The 16,541-nt window shown below is 38.0% G+C and overlaps 1 protein-coding gene across 1 annotated transcript; it reads right to left on the bottom strand.

Moving 5' to 3' along the window:
* Positions 1-3,354: 3,354 nt before the first annotated feature.
* On the bottom strand, positions 3,355-15,108 carry dcaf13 (ddb1 and cul4 associated factor 13). The gene is made up of 11 exons (XM_083529983.1): positions 14,883-15,108; positions 13,245-13,444; positions 13,047-13,154; positions 12,852-12,941; positions 11,253-11,408; positions 10,468-10,545; positions 10,300-10,382; positions 10,032-10,196; positions 9,342-9,477; positions 6,810-6,973; positions 3,355-3,747 (listed from the first exon to the last, which is right to left on the bottom strand). The coding sequence occupies exons 1-11, from the start codon at positions 14,950-14,952 to the stop codon at positions 3,660-3,662; spliced, it is 1,338 nt and encodes a 445-aa protein (XP_083386109.1). The 5' UTR covers positions 14,953-15,108; the 3' UTR covers positions 3,355-3,659.
* Positions 15,109-16,541: the final 1,433 nt, after the last annotated feature.

Genomic DNA, 16,541 nt, shown 5'->3' with positions numbered 1-16,541 from the left:
TTGGTTTCCTCTGGGTTCTCCGGTTTCCTTGCATCTCCCAAAACATGTCGCTGGTGAACTGGAACTCTAAATTGCTCTGTGTGTGTGTGTGTGCCATGCTTAGAACACTGCAATATCCCCAAATATCATATCCAGTTTGTATTCCAACTTCACAACCAGTGTTTTTGAGATAGACCCTGGCCAGAGTATTCACCAAAGATAAAGATTTTAGTCTAGTTGACCAAAATAAGTCATCTTTATAAGAGGCAAAGAGGTCGAGACATTTCTTGGACTCATAAACCAGTGTATTATTAGACATCATATAATAATACATGGAGAAAATATTAATTTTCTTTTAGATTTTCACTAAAGCAGCCTGCACAATTGTCAAATCTAATGGTTAACAAGAGGTTGTAAATTGTGTGTAATTTAAAGAATGAAAATGTAGTAACACAGTGATCAAAACCAGACAATTAATTAGAGAAAAAGGTGAGATAATGATTGTCTTTAAATCAGTCTAATCTTTAGGAAATTACAATAGTCCTTTCAGTATACAGTGAGAAAAAGAACTGTTTAACACAAGTAGAATTTTATATACAATTTTGATTAGATATTGGTATCCATTCAAAAATTCTACACAGATAAAGAAATATTACAATCCATAAAGTTTATATTTAATCAAGTGGAATAACATAAAAAAAAACCTTTATACCACACCATACTGCACACGGTCACTTTAAGGACAATCACGTCAATCACCCTAAATTTTACTGTTTTAATGTCATACGCATCCTTGTATATACACATATTTCACATATATCTTTATATATTTTATATAGTTTATATTTTTTTATTTATTTACCTTCTTTTTTTCTTGGTTTATTTTCCCTCATTCTATTCCCTCATGCTGGTCGTATAAAGCATTTCACTGCATGTCGTACTCTGTATGTACAGTATGTGTATGTGACAAATAAAATTTTATTTGTTTTGATTTGAAAAAGAACTGAACGTAAGAAAAAGTAGTACACCGAGGCGAAGCAGCAGCTGATTTCAGTATGTAGTTCTACTGTACTTCCTATTGCAGATAATGATATTATCCATTACAATCTGAATGAAAAGGGTTTGTTAATCCACCCACAGGAGACATATAGGGATGTGCTTTCGGGTCTGACATCCTGCTAAAGCTAAGATGTACATTCTGTGTCACTTTACTATTCTAACAGCCCACTTAAAAACTAGTTCTCCTTCCTAAGAAGCCAGGAACATAAACAATGTGTGATCTTTGTTGTGTGATAGAATAGAATAGAATAGAATAGACTTTATTTGTCACATATACATTGGAGCACAGTGAAATTGGTTCTTCACATATCCCAGCTTGCTCGGAAACTGGGGTCAAAACGCAGGGTCGGCCATGATATGGAGCACAGAGGTTTAAGGGTCTTGCTCAAGGGCCCAAGCTTGGCGATACTGGGGCTTGAACCCCCGACCTTCCAATCAGTAACCCAACACCTTAACCACTGAGCTACCACTCCCCCACTGATAGGCACAGATTAAACCTTGCTGCATTGGTTTCCAGTCAACCCTGTTCAGAATTACACAACATGTCAGCACAAGGAATAGGCACAGTAAACCTAGGAAAAATAGTAAAATAAACAAAATTTAAAAAGATTCATATCCTAATACCTTTGTATTAAACTGTTACCAAAAATCTACAGGGAACATTGGTTACTCTTTTATGTTGAGAGAAAAAAAAAGAAATATAATTGAAGTAATACAATGAAATTATATTCAAATCTGATCTTTGTCACGTTTACTAGTTTGCAATTTGAGAAGCAGTTGAATTTCGAAACAGCAGCATATGAAATACTGAATTCAGCAAAATGATAATATTGTGCAGATGGAAATATATATCAATATTTTTCCAGTACCGGTTACATTACATCCCTACATTACAACACCTGTGGCCTTATTTGAGTGAGTCAGTGTTTGACTAATTTATATCATTCTATTATTGGTGTGCTAAGAGTAACAGAGTTTTTGAGTTGATTAAGCAACAGTCTTGTGAGAAAAATGATCATTGGTACATTATAGACATAATAAATTATAGTACTTTGGATACTTAAGTAAAAGTTTAGAGGGAGCATTTTGACTTTATCTTTTGCCTACTGTATCTATACTCTAACTCAACTACATGGTTTGTGTTTTTTGTCCACCACTGCTTTTAGTGCACTGTAACTATCTTAAATGTTTCTCAACCAATTGGAATTGAGTACAAATCCACAGCCACAGCATTCAACAGAGAACAAAATAGAAATAATGAATTTTACCACAAAAACATTGAATATAAAATTGTATTTGTTTGCCAGACAATTATACATCAAGGCAGCAAACTGATGTCTGCTGGATAATAATTAGCATTTTTTTTTTTGCTGATTAAATTGACAATTCCATCCACTTGATTTCTATTGGTTCACAACTCAGAGGCTAATGAGCTTGTGGCATACTTTATCTACATTAAGTAGGGAAATGGCCATTTATATACACCGTCGTTTCCCCTTCAGCAAACTTTTTCGGAGAGGATATCTGGTCTAAATGAACTTAAAGAAAAGCATAGTATTTCAAATGCGTAGTCCAAAAAAAATAGAAATAATTTAAAAAGAATAATTCATACTACAATTATAGGCTAGGTGGCACTTTAAATTCACAATACGTAAAGTAAAACATACGCTATATTGCCAAAAGTTTCCAGACACCTAGTCATAAGTATGGTATGTGCTTTTTGAGCATCACATTCACATTTAATCCCAATTCCCTCCACTCTTCTGGCAAGATATTTCACTAGATTTTGGAGTGTGCTCATGGAGATTTGTGCTTGTGCTCATTCAGACACAAGGCTGTGTGCGAAGTCAGGTACCGATATAAGTGAAGGAAGGAAACCTGGGGTGTGGTCCCAAAGGTGTTCAATAGGGTTGAGGTCAGAGCTTTATAGCTGGAGAGCCATGTAAGGCATCTCTTCAAAGAGTTTGCGTTGTGCACAGGGGAACAGGTTTGGGTCTCCTAGTTCCAGTGAAAGGAAAATTCCATGCCACCACATCCTAAGACCCCCCAATATGGCTGGGAAATTCAGGTGTCCCAATACTTTTGTCCATATAATGTATCTTCAGATTGTTGTAATGCAGAAGAAATTATAAGTCATTATACCGTAACAAAGGCTCTCATTTGGGATTAAAGCTGAAGAGATTGAAATGATTGGATTAATGGACTAAGGATTAAACACGGCTCTTATTAAAGGTATAATCTCATTTCAGTTCTAAGACAATTATTAAGTCTCAACAAAAAGAAAGAAATCTCAAACAAAGAAAAACAAGAGGCAAATTATGATATAAAGTCAACATTTTATTTCTTCTAAATATGCATCCTGCTTATTGGAAAACTTGTTCCATGTACAATATTAATGAAATCAGTCAGTTCTCAAAAATCACGTGGTCACAATGGTGTTCTGATGAAGAACTGGACGAATGTGTGTGGACAGCTGATCCTGAGATGGTCTACAACAATGTAGACAAGCTGTAATTGCTGGAAATCTCTCGGAACGGAAACATCGCAGAGCTGCATGGGATAAAAGTCTTTTTATATGACTGTGTGTTTGTGTGTGATTGAAGCTCTTAGGAAGAGACATGTTATTCCACCACAGTCACCACATGTTTCTCCTTCTCGGTCGCCACGGGAACGGAGCCCGGCGTGCTGTGTTTGCGTACGTTATGTTCCCTGAAAAGAGAGAGAGAGTGAGTGAGTAAGAGAGCGAGATGGACAATGAGAATGATGCATGACTCAAACAGATGCTCATTTTCTTCTTAGCACAGGTGAGTCAACCATGACAAACACACATATATTGCTGCTACAACACTGACTATTGTTATGGCATGTAATAAAGAAGCTTCTGCAAACATTTGTGGCAAACCGTTTAAAATCCTGGCTTCTATGAAGATTTGCGGAAGCATAGCAATGTACTCAAAACTGGGCCACTGGGATACGCTGTATAAAAAAAAAAAGTTTGTGGACACCAATCCATATGTGCTTGTGGAGATTTGTGCTCATTCCACCACAAGGGCATTAGTCAAGTCAGTAACTGATGTAGGAAGAGAAGGTCTGGGGTGCAGACACTGTTCCATGTTAAAGCTCTGTAACAGGACAATCCAACCCGTGGAGCTCACTTTGTGCACAGAGGCATTGTGGAACAGGTTTGGGTCTTCCAGATTAATTGTAAGGAACATTTAATGCTACTGCATTAAAAATACATCCTATTGTGGCCAAGTCTGGACTGTCACTTTATCTCGGGACAGGCACAGCAGTGTCACTTTATGACACCTAATACCAGCACCCGGTCACTTTAAGGACAAATCACACTGGATTACTTTAATCTGTACTTCTGTCAATATCTGTCATACACACACACACACACATCTGTCCCTTTCTGTGCAATTCGTGTGTGTGTGTGTGTGTGTGTGTGTGTGTGTGTGTGTGTGTGTGGGTATACACACACACACACACACACACAAATTGCATTGTGTGTGTGTGTGTATTGACAAAAAAATATATATTTTTTTTGTATATTACTTTTTATTTATACTATACTTTTAATACACATACTTTTTTAAAAATCTTTATTTCAATTTTTCATGTTTACATGTTGGACAGTCATCGTACTCTGTATAAATGTGTTTGTGACAAATATAATTTTAATTTATACAATTGTATGCCAAACTTGCTAATAGTTTTGAAAAGAACCACATATTGGTTAAAACATTGTGTATTTTACTATCTGGATTATTTACTTTATGAGAAACTGAATATAAAGTTGCAGAGCTATCAACACTGACCATTATAAAAAACATGATCATTTTATATGGTACAGGTTAATTACACTATTCTCAAACTGGCGCTTGCATTTTCAACCTCAGCCCTAGGAGTGCTCGCAATTGCCGTTCAGAAAAACTAGAGTTTGGCAAAGGCCTATTCTGTTCTCCTGCAAGCTCAGAGGGAATCGTAAAATCTGGCACAGTTCGGAGATCCGGGAGGACCTTTCTGCTGCCTGCTAGAGCTCCTGTGCCAAGGCAATGTGTGCCAAAACAGATAAAACACTACCACTTGAATATTAGCCTTCTGTAGTAATAAGGGCTGTAAAATACAGACAATAAAGTAATAGCTGTTTAATATGATTACAGCTGTAATAAATTAACAATACATTAAAACATTTTGCCAATCATTTAGATGAAGCAAAAAATGTCTGAAATCGTGCAAGTGGTGATCAAGAACTTCAGTTCACATCAAGTATCAAAACGAGGGGGGAAAAAATCATAATAAGCTTCATGAACTTTTGCATAGTTGTTGGGAGTCATAAGGGCAGGTTGGACTATTTTTAAGACACTGCTGTTCTCCTGGGATTTTTTTCCTTTTCTTAGAGCAGAGATGCCTAAACTAGGGCCTTCAGGCCAGATTTGGCCAACCATGCCATATTATAAGAGGGAAAAAAAACACCATTTGGAAAAACATTGGGGGGGAAGGAAAAAAAGAAAAAGATTCAGCTTTGATCTCTCATTAGAGGTAGCTGTATTAAGCATTGAGCTATTATACAATAAATTGGATTGATTCTCATTGTACTAGAACTTTAAAATAAAACTGCATTATTATATATATTTTATTATAGATATTAGGGCTGAAACGATTTCTTGAGTAACTCGATTACATAAATTCATCTGGGGCAAAGACTTTTTTTTTTCGTTTAGTCCGTTTAAAAAAAACACGGAGCACTGAGTTTTCTACGGACTATTTTTACTGATGCACCGCCCGTTAAACCCTGGAGCGCTCTGGACAGGTAAACACATGCTGCAGGAATGAAAAAATGGAGGAACGGCGAGAGAAGATTCAGGCCAAAGAAAATGCCAGAAAGTTTTCAAAGTTTGAGATCATTTCAAACTAAAACAAAGAAAACACCATACCAGTGCAGTTACCATTTTTAAAGTAATCTGAAATTGATTTTTATATATACAGTGCGTTTAAAAATGTCCCTGGGCAAAATAAATTTCTTGTTTGGTATAATCCAACATCTACATCCAGCCAATCACCCTTACACAAGTTTGATTTTTGGCCCTTCATAGAAAAATCTGTGCACCTCTGCTCTAAATGATGAAAGAATTGTGAAAAATGGTAAAACAATAGTGAAGGAATGGTGACAGAATGATGAAAGACAAACAAACCAACAAAAAAAAACCTAACAAAAAGAGGCATTGGAAAAAAGGCCTGACAAGGTTACAGGAACTCAATTAATCAGTCTATACAAATGTGGTGAAAAGAAAATAACCTCAAAAAGGAAGAAAAAAAACCGAAAGCAAAAAAGCTGAGCGGAGGCAAAACAAGGTTTAGACTACTTTATATATTTTTTTTTAAATGGCAAGCAGTTTTTCAAGTAATTTCGAGATTTCAAACAGTTGCAAAAATCAATTCTTTTGTGGTAACAACTGATGGAAGTGTAATAGGGTGGAGAAGGTTTTCCTGAAAGTGCAGCTCACAAATCTATAGCAAATATGTGATGAACGTTTCCAACACCTGATGGAGTCAAAGCCGAGAAGAACAAAAACTGCACTGAAAGAAAAGGGGGGTGCTACCGAGTAATTTGACGTGCCAAGTAAAGTGGCTATTTGGTGTATATACAGGAACCATGATCTATTTTGTAATGAAATGTGGCCTTATGGAATAAAATGAAAAAGTCTGCCAAACTCATGTGTATGTAGTTAACGTAAGGAAGCTGTTGAGTTGAAAAGGCAACTTACTTCCGGCGTCTGGCCTCCCTCATCTCCTGCAGCTGCCGTCTCTGTTTAAAGATATCTCTGGGAAGGTGACGGTGACGGGCGATGCGTTTTACCTGTGGGTAGTGCTGAAACTTCTCCTTCAGCTTCTGGTTGTAGTGCATGGCAGCCTTTTCTCTAGATGTGAGCTGTGGGAGGAGAAACCATTGTGAGTCAAGATTTTGATAATTTGATAATTTAAAAAGGCAATGTTGTTGCACTGGGGCTAACAATAAAGAATGTTTCTGATACAAAATGTTCTGGCACGTCAAACACTAGCCAGAAACCTCTATAAAGCTTTAAAACATACACCGTGTGGCATGCTTGTAAAAAATAATAATAATTAAATAAATAAATAAATAAATAAATAAATAAATAAATAAATAAATGCAAGAAATGCACTAAAAGACAAGCTAGTCTTTCTAAAGACACCAGGAACACCATTTCAGTCTCCGTTCTTTCCCATAAATAAAATCCGCCTCTCTCACTTCACGTCTAAGTGCCCCTGAGCTGAAAGCTTTCATTCTAATTAAAAGCAATGATTTCTTTACCCCCACCGAATGCAATTTATTTAAGGCTAATAACTGCTGATGCCGTGGAAGCGAGTGGAAGGAGTGAGCTCTGGCTCACTCGACAAAACCAAGAGGCCTGTTAAACCTTAATTACACCGTTCTTAACAACGAGCATGTGAAGCCTGTACACACTGGAGCACCGACATTAACCTCTGCAACATTTACTACTCAGCACAATAGCGAATTTAGAAATCGAAACACAGACTTTTTGCTCATTGCTGGAATAAATGCAAATAATCTACTACTTAAAGAAGGAAGAGGCAAAAAGGCTTTAAGAAAAGTCTAAAAACTAAATGTGAAATCAATAATCAAAGGGTGGAGGGTTACAACTTGATCCCTGTTACAGCTACACTAAATGGTCAAAAGTATTGGAACACCCGGCTTTCCAGCCATATGTGGTTCTTCCCCAAACGTGAATGCAAGCAGAAGAGTAGAAATTATTATAACAGAAAATCGGGACTAAGTGTGGAATGGGATGTTTAGAAAGCATACACGAATCCTATAGTCACGTGTCCACAAATGTTTGTTTGTATTATGTATGTCTTGAAGCTCTGAACCCTCTATTAATTAAAGAAATAAAGTTGCTTTATCACTCTGCTGTAAAGTTCGTTTGACACTCTTTCTTCTCATATCCCAGGGTTGTTAATCAGCTGGGGTCCGAGCGCAGAGCCAGCTATGTTTCGGTGCCCCTGGAGCACAGAGGGTGTAGGAGACACCCCAAAAGTGGCAGCTTGGCGCTACAGGGGCTTGAATGCCCAACCTTGCAATAAGTAACCCAGAGCTTTAACCACTGAGTTACCATCTCACCCAGTGACTTCAAACATCCTTTTTTTTTTTTTCCCTCCATTCATCCATATCAATAAACTCTTACTCTAAAGAACACTAACATTGTAAAGCGAGCCAATTAATATAAACCTGCAACTGAAGAGGTCACACAAATGTTGCCCATCTTTTGTGTTCATTTCTGATGTTTTACATTTTTGCCAACTCACCGGACTTCCCAACACCACATTGTCATCCACAGAAAACTCGGGAGGCCGGAGGCTTGATTCAGCATCTCCTCTGCATTTAATTAAAAACCCTCCTAATTGTTTGATGCTTCGTTACTTTTTCCCGTAGCGGCTCTGCTTTAAAAGATTGGATGATTTAAAGTGCTGATGGGCGCACAGCTTGTCCAGTGCCGTTAAGAGTGAATAAATCTTAGCCTATTTAATGTATACAGCATCGCGTGGAGCCAAAGAGGCTACGGGAGGATGGAGAGGTCCTCAAGATAAATAAAAAAGGACTAAACACTGTTCCTTCATCAATATGAAAAGTCAGGAAACAAAAATGCCAGGATTTTCTAAATTAATGGAAGTATATTAAGACTGCGATGATTACATGGCAACAATACTAAAGCTTTTGTTTGTATCTTTTCTTTAATTTTTTGTAATCTGTGCAGGTCTGGCAGTTTGATGTCCGATTTTTAGTGTTCGTTCTGCATCATAAAATCGCATTACAGCACTTTTAACGAGAGGAACCAGGTCCTTTGTTGGCAAAGGCTAAAGCCATGCTGCCATAAAGCCACTTATTGAAAGTGATGCAGTTTCTTATTGAACATTATTCTAAGTGCTTGGCAGCCAGCACTACTGTTGATCCTGGCAGTGTTTGGCAAACTGCCATCCGAGTTACGGCTGAGAAAATAAAATGCGAACTTCAGGGTTCAAATCCAGTCGGTGTGCTGTAGTACAGACTTAGCAGTGATTTAGCTACTCAAATTAATCTCAAGTCTCGTCAAACCAGAGAGCCAACTCTTCACACGGTTAACAACGTTCTATTTCACTATGTTAACTGCAGGGAGAGGTATTTAAAACTTTTCCTAAAGCAGTTTTAACTGTGTTTAACTGAATTATATGAGCAACTGTGATTAGTTGCTCATATTATTCTCAGTACTAAAGGCTCTCACCACTCCCAGTTTCTCCGAGGCGTTGGCCTTCCAGATGCGGATGTTCATTTCGTCTGAGCCGCTAAGGATGTACTTGCTGTCCGCAGACCATTTTACACAGATGACGTGCTGCATGCGCTTGGTGTGGTACACGTCCCTGGACAAAAGGGCAAAATCATTGTCAAGGAAAACACTGTTAATGCACTGAACAGGGCAATAAAACAGCCATATGCATACAGAAATAGCATCAGTCTTCTATACATATATACATACACTGATCACATTATTAAAGTAAGGGAACTGCTGAAATGTTCAGGAAATACCTCATTAAAACACCTACAGTACATCTATCAGAACAGCAATTCTATTAATAAAACATTAGCTAGATAGCCTACTCTTTTTTCTTCATTCTTTAACCTATTTGTATCCAATGAGCCAATTTTTATTTATTTTTTTCTCCCTCACACAAACACTGGAGAATCCTTCCATAAGTGATCAACTTTTCTCATATGAACAATTACACATTTTTACCCGTTTATGAGGATTTTCACTTGAATCGGCAAGAAAGAGTTAATATCTGAAGTGCTGCTGCAGAAAAGTAATCAACACCTTCGGACCAATCACAAAGGAGAACTGTGTAAGATCCACAGCACAACACTGAGAACACTGTGTAGGCATGTAAGGGCAAATCATCTGATTCCCTTCACTCACCTGCTGTGGCCACTGTTTTTAGGAAAGATGCGAATCGTCTTGTCGAAACTGGCTGACACGAACTCTGTCCCTGTGGGCGAGTAGTCCACATCCAGCACGGCCGAGACGTGGTCCATGTGTACAGTAACCGGTTTGTCCAGGCGCCTCATATCATAGGTATACAGACTGAAAAAATGAGAGGTTATAATTACTCAGTGAATGAGTACGATGCGCAGTGCTCGCTCTCGGTTTCGTGCGTTAATTATTACATCAATGTTGTGCGACTCACTTATAGTCCTCGTTGGAGCAGGTGAAATTATATGCCTCCATGGGGTTCCAGCAAAGTGTGTTACTTCTCAATTGCATTACAACCTGGAATTAAGGACAGTGTCATAGTTGTCGTGATCATCATGAAAGTGAGATTGGCAGCAGTCATGAATCCAATAAAGCTTGTTACCTTTTTAAGTGGAGTTGACTCTCTCATGTCATACAGTATGATGCTTCTGTCTGAGGCGCAGCTGGCAAGAAGTTCAGTCTGCAAAAGCAGTCCCAATGTTAGCACTTTAAATATATAGAAATATAGAAATAATGCTCTACTTTGCCAAAAAGGTGCATGCACAAGACTATCAGAGTTATGCATCACATTCGAGACCTATAGACATGGTATTGAGTGTGGTTTTGGGGGTTTGTGATCATTTGGTCATAAGATCAGGCACTAATATTAGATCCAAAGGACGCAGGTACTCCAATTCATCCTTAAAGGCGGTCAGTGGAGTTAAGGTCAGAACTCTGTGCAGGTCTCTTTGTTTCCAGGGACAGGAAATTGTATTGCTACAACATGGAATGACACCATTCCTGGGTATCTTTGTAATTAATTTGAGTTTACAGGATGACCTGTACACTGTACACCTGTAAACTGAACCTTGATTATAGCCCAGGACTCAATACATTCTTATGAGTCTATAAAGTGTAATTAAATGAACTTAAGTTTTGAACTGTACTGTAAGTGCAACTATTCCTGAAACTGATTTGGTCATAACAACAACATACATTGTAATCAATCAAACCACAGTTTGTCTCAACATTACCTCTATATTAATTTCCCTGCCTTTTACATGGCCTTTACAGGCTTCAATCAGATCTCAGATACTTTATCTCTGCAGTCTGCTTTTTTTGGCCTACGCTACAAAGTGAAGAGTCAAGACTAACAGGGTGTAAAAGAATAAAGTGTGCATGTCTCACCTCTACAGGGTTGTAACGGACACAGCTGAAGCTGTCCACCCCCCAGCTAAAGGAGCGAATGGGGCTGCTCCTCTGCTCGTCCCAGATGTCCACTGTCTGGCCGCATGTTGCAAAAGTGCCTTCTTTCTGGTGATGGTCAATGCCTGTGTGCACAGCCTGCAACAGGACATAAAGCCAGCACAGGTAGTGAGAGAATCATTACATACTGAAAGGGCTTTTATTATTACTCTGTACAAGAGATTTTGCCAATTAATATATAGATAAGACAAACAAAAATCAATCAATCGTTCAATCTACATATAAAAATCAAAGTGTATTTTGTTGACAGGTTTTTCAGCGAGCAAGTAAAATCATTTGGAATGTGGGAGTAAATATGACAAGAATTTAATATAATTAGGCTAACCATGGATTTACTGAAGAAAAGATTTTATTTTATTAGCCATACAGCCACCACATACACATTATGCTCTTTGGTCATCTAACCCCTTTATCATGTTCTGGGAATTTCAAACTAGAGACCTGCACTCCCGCGGGAACCGACGCAAACAAGTGCGACGCAGGACAAGATTCAATTGGTGAATGCGGGCAGTAAAATACCCGAGTGTGTGCGTTGCGGTAGAATAAAATAATTTGCGGGGCAAAATGGTCTTTAAAGTATAAAAAAAAAAAGAATTAATTACTAAAAACAAATAAACTGTTATGTACCTACTGCACAAAAGCAACAATGGCAAGTAGGATAAAATAAAACGATTCACAGGCACAAGGTCGGAAGCAAACTCTCGCGTGGTTCATGAGCAGTAGACTACTAGAGCACACTGAGGCAAAATATCTGAAGTGCATGACAGAGGAGATAAGCTGAATGCTACAGATATAACTTCATTATTAAAGAAAGGAACAGACAGTACAACAATGTTGTGGCATGTTGTTTTCCACGTTTCAGTTGAAGTTCTATGTTCTGAAAAGCTCCTTGTTCATGTCCGTGATGTTCATCATTTGCACAAAAGTCAAACTCAAGTAAAATGAAACGTTTGTTAATTTTCCGGTTCTTTTTCATTCCTATTCAAAAGGGAGGCAAGTGAAAGATCCGTCCTGTGCAGGTCTCTATTTAAAACCCACAAGCCCTAAAATTAGGACAGAATGCTCCAGAGAGCAGCAATTCTGCAGGCTGAAACACCTTGTTGATGAGAGAGGCCTGGGGAGAATAGCCAGACTATCACCTCCCGTTACAAACGCACGGAGTAGAAAAGCATCTCAGGACACATGACATGTTGAGACAAATGGGCTACAACAGGAAGTGGAGTTTGGGACATGCTCATGGAAACTGGTCTCTCAACAGCATATCACTCATTAACTTGAAAATCTCAGGAGCTCTGCAGTTTAAAAAAATACAGTATTAATAAATGTTCTCATGGTCAAAGTCAATGAGAAAACATCTCCCCCTCCATTCGAATGTTTGAGGTGAACAATAATGCATATGATAGTTTCACTGAAAAAGTGCATTAATAAACAGTTGCATGTGTTCCAAATACAGACAGAGTACATCTACATAACATATGACTTGAACTGATTGCTTCTTTCTTAAACAATAAAATCATATACCTTCCCCAGTATAGTGTTCAACGGTTCCTCCTTCACACCATAACCAGGGGCCTCCATGCTCCATTGCTTAATGGTCTTATCATCTCCTACCTGCCACAGAACACACAGAATAAGACTTCTTGCACCACGTACAACAAGGGATGGCAAACTGTTTAAAATACACATGCATAAATCAATGAAAAAAATCCGGCGTACCGTGAAAAACGAAGTGCCGCAAAAGCGCGAGCATATTCCTCTGACGAAGCCTTCGTGAGCTTGGATCGTTCGCATGCATTCCCGCTTGCTCAGGTTCCATATCTTTACCTATTAGGAATACGAAATAAGTAGAATTGATCAAAGTTTATTTAGAACATCTTCAAGTCATAAAGCTAATTAAACTCAGCAGCACCAGACCTGTCCATCACAGGCTCCGGACAGCACTGTGGCGAGATTCTTGGAGTGCTTGGCGATGCAGTTGATGGCATCTCTGTGGCCGTCCAGCGATGCTACGAAGGGCTTTGCGAATACCCGGTCGAGCTTAGTGGCATTTAGGGCTCTCGTGTACTCCCTCGGTACCTCGAACGGGTGTAGAGTAGGATCATAATTCCTGGGAACTTAAGAGAAAAATGACACCGAACCGATCATGACTATTACATGCTTATACAGAATCTAGTACTGATTATATATCATGATTATTAATAACATTTAACATTTATGTATTAGTGCATGATCAGTCCCAGTTTCAGGGTTTGATAAACATTTTTCATAACTGCAACATTTTAGGAACACGACAAGCTATTTTTGGCAGTGCCTATGAACATTTTTTGAAAACATCTCATCTTTTGAATTCAATGTTTCTTCTGTTTAGGCGAAAAGGCAAAATAATTCGACATTTTTGGCTCCAACAGAAGAACTTAAATAAGACAGAGAACAGGAGAGAATATGCGATCAGACTGCCTCACACCAGTCCCACGTGTAGGTGGAAGATTAACGGTTTGGGGTTGTTTTGGAGCACGGGTTGAAGATTTATTTGAAAGCAAATACCTAACCAACATTGCTATTAATGATGGAAAGATCGGATAAATTTAGTGACTTGGTTCTTTGAATCTCATTCACCAAAATGATTGTATCTTTTTTTTAATCATTTAGTTTCTTTGACCATAGTTCCAATAATGAAAATAGGACAATGCAGCTTATAATAAACAGAACGAGTAGCGTCACCTGTCACATCTTCTGGTCTGTATTGTTGGTTCTTTTGTCACGTGACTCCCATAATTATAAAAGAATTTACGACTCAGACTAGAAGATTCGAGAGATTAACTACTCAATTCTGTTTCCTATACATATCCTACAGAGATTTTGCAACGCTTCACTCACGCACGTCCAGTATTCGATCTTCTGATCGACATTAAGCATTAAGTTAGCACGTCTATACTTCAACACCATGTAACTGCATCTGGACTGCAGCTCATTGGAACCAACATCATCTTTCAACAAGACAATGAGCCGAAGCATAGGTACGAGCTCTGTAAGCTTTATTTATGCAGCAAACAATCAATAGTGTTATATATCATAAGACGGCCTGCCCAGTCACTGCACGTAAATCCTATTGAACTGCTCTGGGATGAACTGGATCGCAGGAAAGTAATCGCCAACTAGTGAACACATCTGCCAAGTTTTACAAGAGACATTCAGCAGAATGTTTGAAGAAACAAACTGACCAGTGTGTGTAAAGCTCAAAGCTTCCCTTACAACTTTACAAAGTGTAACGATTTAAAGATTTTTCAATGCAAATAAAGGTCAATATCTGTACATTTATATATTTGTTCAGTCAAAGTAAAACTTCATAACATTATATTACATAGTTTGTGACATAGGAACATGCATGTCTCTCATAAAGGATGTTATTAGACACTAGAAGTTAAAAAAATGTTCATAGGCCCTGTATAACCCCTATGTCAACCCCTATGTCGTGCACCTACAGAGTGTCTACTCGAGCTTTGGGGGTTCAGCTCTCGTGTAACATTAGCTTAGCATTAGCACTTCACTTACCACGCTGGATATCTTTAGAAGTTTCTCGGACAAAATCGTCCGGGTTTCGGCAAAGCACTTTCACCTTCATTACGCTCTTTTGTGCCTCTATTCGCCTAATTATTAAACCGCATACGCTTTATAATCCAATAAAAGAAACAGCACGACCCAAACACGCGTGTTTACGTGCCTCGAATGGTACACGTAGATCACGTGGTTTGATTCACCTCGAGTTATGGTAGACAGCGTGACGGAGCGCCCCCTAGTGTCGGGGTGGCGAAAGTGCTGTACATATTTTCTTCTTTTTTTTTTTTTTTGCTTATAATATACTAAATAAAAGAACCCTAATTCAGGGTGTTTATGTAGAAAAGTGTACTTTAAAAATGCAAAACCCACATATTGAGTTTAACTATGTTTATTTTTTACTTTTTAAAGCTTATAGTGGCTGCTTGGGGAGGAGTACATGGGGGATTACTCCTTGAACAAATTCACTCATGCTGCGTTGTTTCTTTTTAAAATAAAAAAAAAAGAAAGAAAGAAAAACAGCATTTGAGTTTGCAAAGTAAAGCAATTTGTGTACATCAACATTTGTATCTGTTTTTAATGATAATTGCACATGGCAAGTTGAAAAACATGCTTAAAAAAAACAATAAAATACATTGTTTTGACAATTTTTTGTAAAAAAAAATGTACAGACATTAGTTTAATTGTAATTAACTAAGCATCTAGAATATGTAATTCATAAAATCTTTGTAATAATTTAATGATATATGCATACATTAAATATACAAACATTAAAAACAAGCTTTTGAATGTATAGTAAAGCTGCAGAAAATCTAGCTTGAAAGCAGATAAGTTACTGTTGTAGTAGAAAAAACAAATGCATAAGCATTAACTTAAAACCACAACAGTGACTAAAATGTAATGCTGCTGTTATTTGCTGCTTTTTGATTTAGTGTTTGTTTGTACCGTTTTAATTGAATCAATCACTATGTCACGAGCGAACTGATTGCGCAATCTGATGTTCACGTGTCACGACAGAACAGATCCAGTGCGACTGTCCCTGAGTTGGCAAGCAAACAGTTTAAACAACAGCACTACATTAAACTGTACCATTTTCACATGACGAGGATTATACAGTTTTTACTTACCATGCTGATGTTTTGCCTTCATCTGTGACATCAGTGTATTTTCTGTTTATGTGATTTTGCATCACTGTGGTACTTCCATGTCACACAAGCTTAGCTTTGCATAACTTGCAGGTTGCAGTCTTCTTTGTTGCGTTTAATGTAAAATGCTCCCAATTACCTGCTCTGCCTATAGCTTGCGCCGGCCCTGAATACATTCACAAATACACCAACAGATCCTAAATAAACAGCCCAGTGCTCGGCAATATAACAATAATACCATATCAATGCGTTTTATATAGACACAGTATTTACACACTGCCTATCCACTTCATTAGGTATACACCTCTTAATTGTTGCAGTGATCTATGGAAAGATATTCTGGACAATATTGAAAAGAAATTGCAAATTGTACTTGCAATTGCGTTTTCCATATGCGGACGCATAAATTGTGACATTGTCCCAATGAGCTACAAAAGCAGATGACCACACCAGCATCCACTCCTGTCAGACAAAAACAAGAATCTAAAGCCATCCTGGGGGAAGTGGTGGC

This window comes from Silurus aristotelis, assembly GCF_946808225.1.
Source record: "Silurus aristotelis genome assembly, chromosome: 25".
In the NCBI taxonomy this organism is placed as follows: domain Eukaryota; kingdom Metazoa; phylum Chordata; class Actinopteri; order Siluriformes; family Siluridae; genus Silurus; species Silurus aristotelis.
Note: the sequence above shows the minus strand (reverse complement) of the source record. Positions and strands in the feature narration are given on the sequence as shown.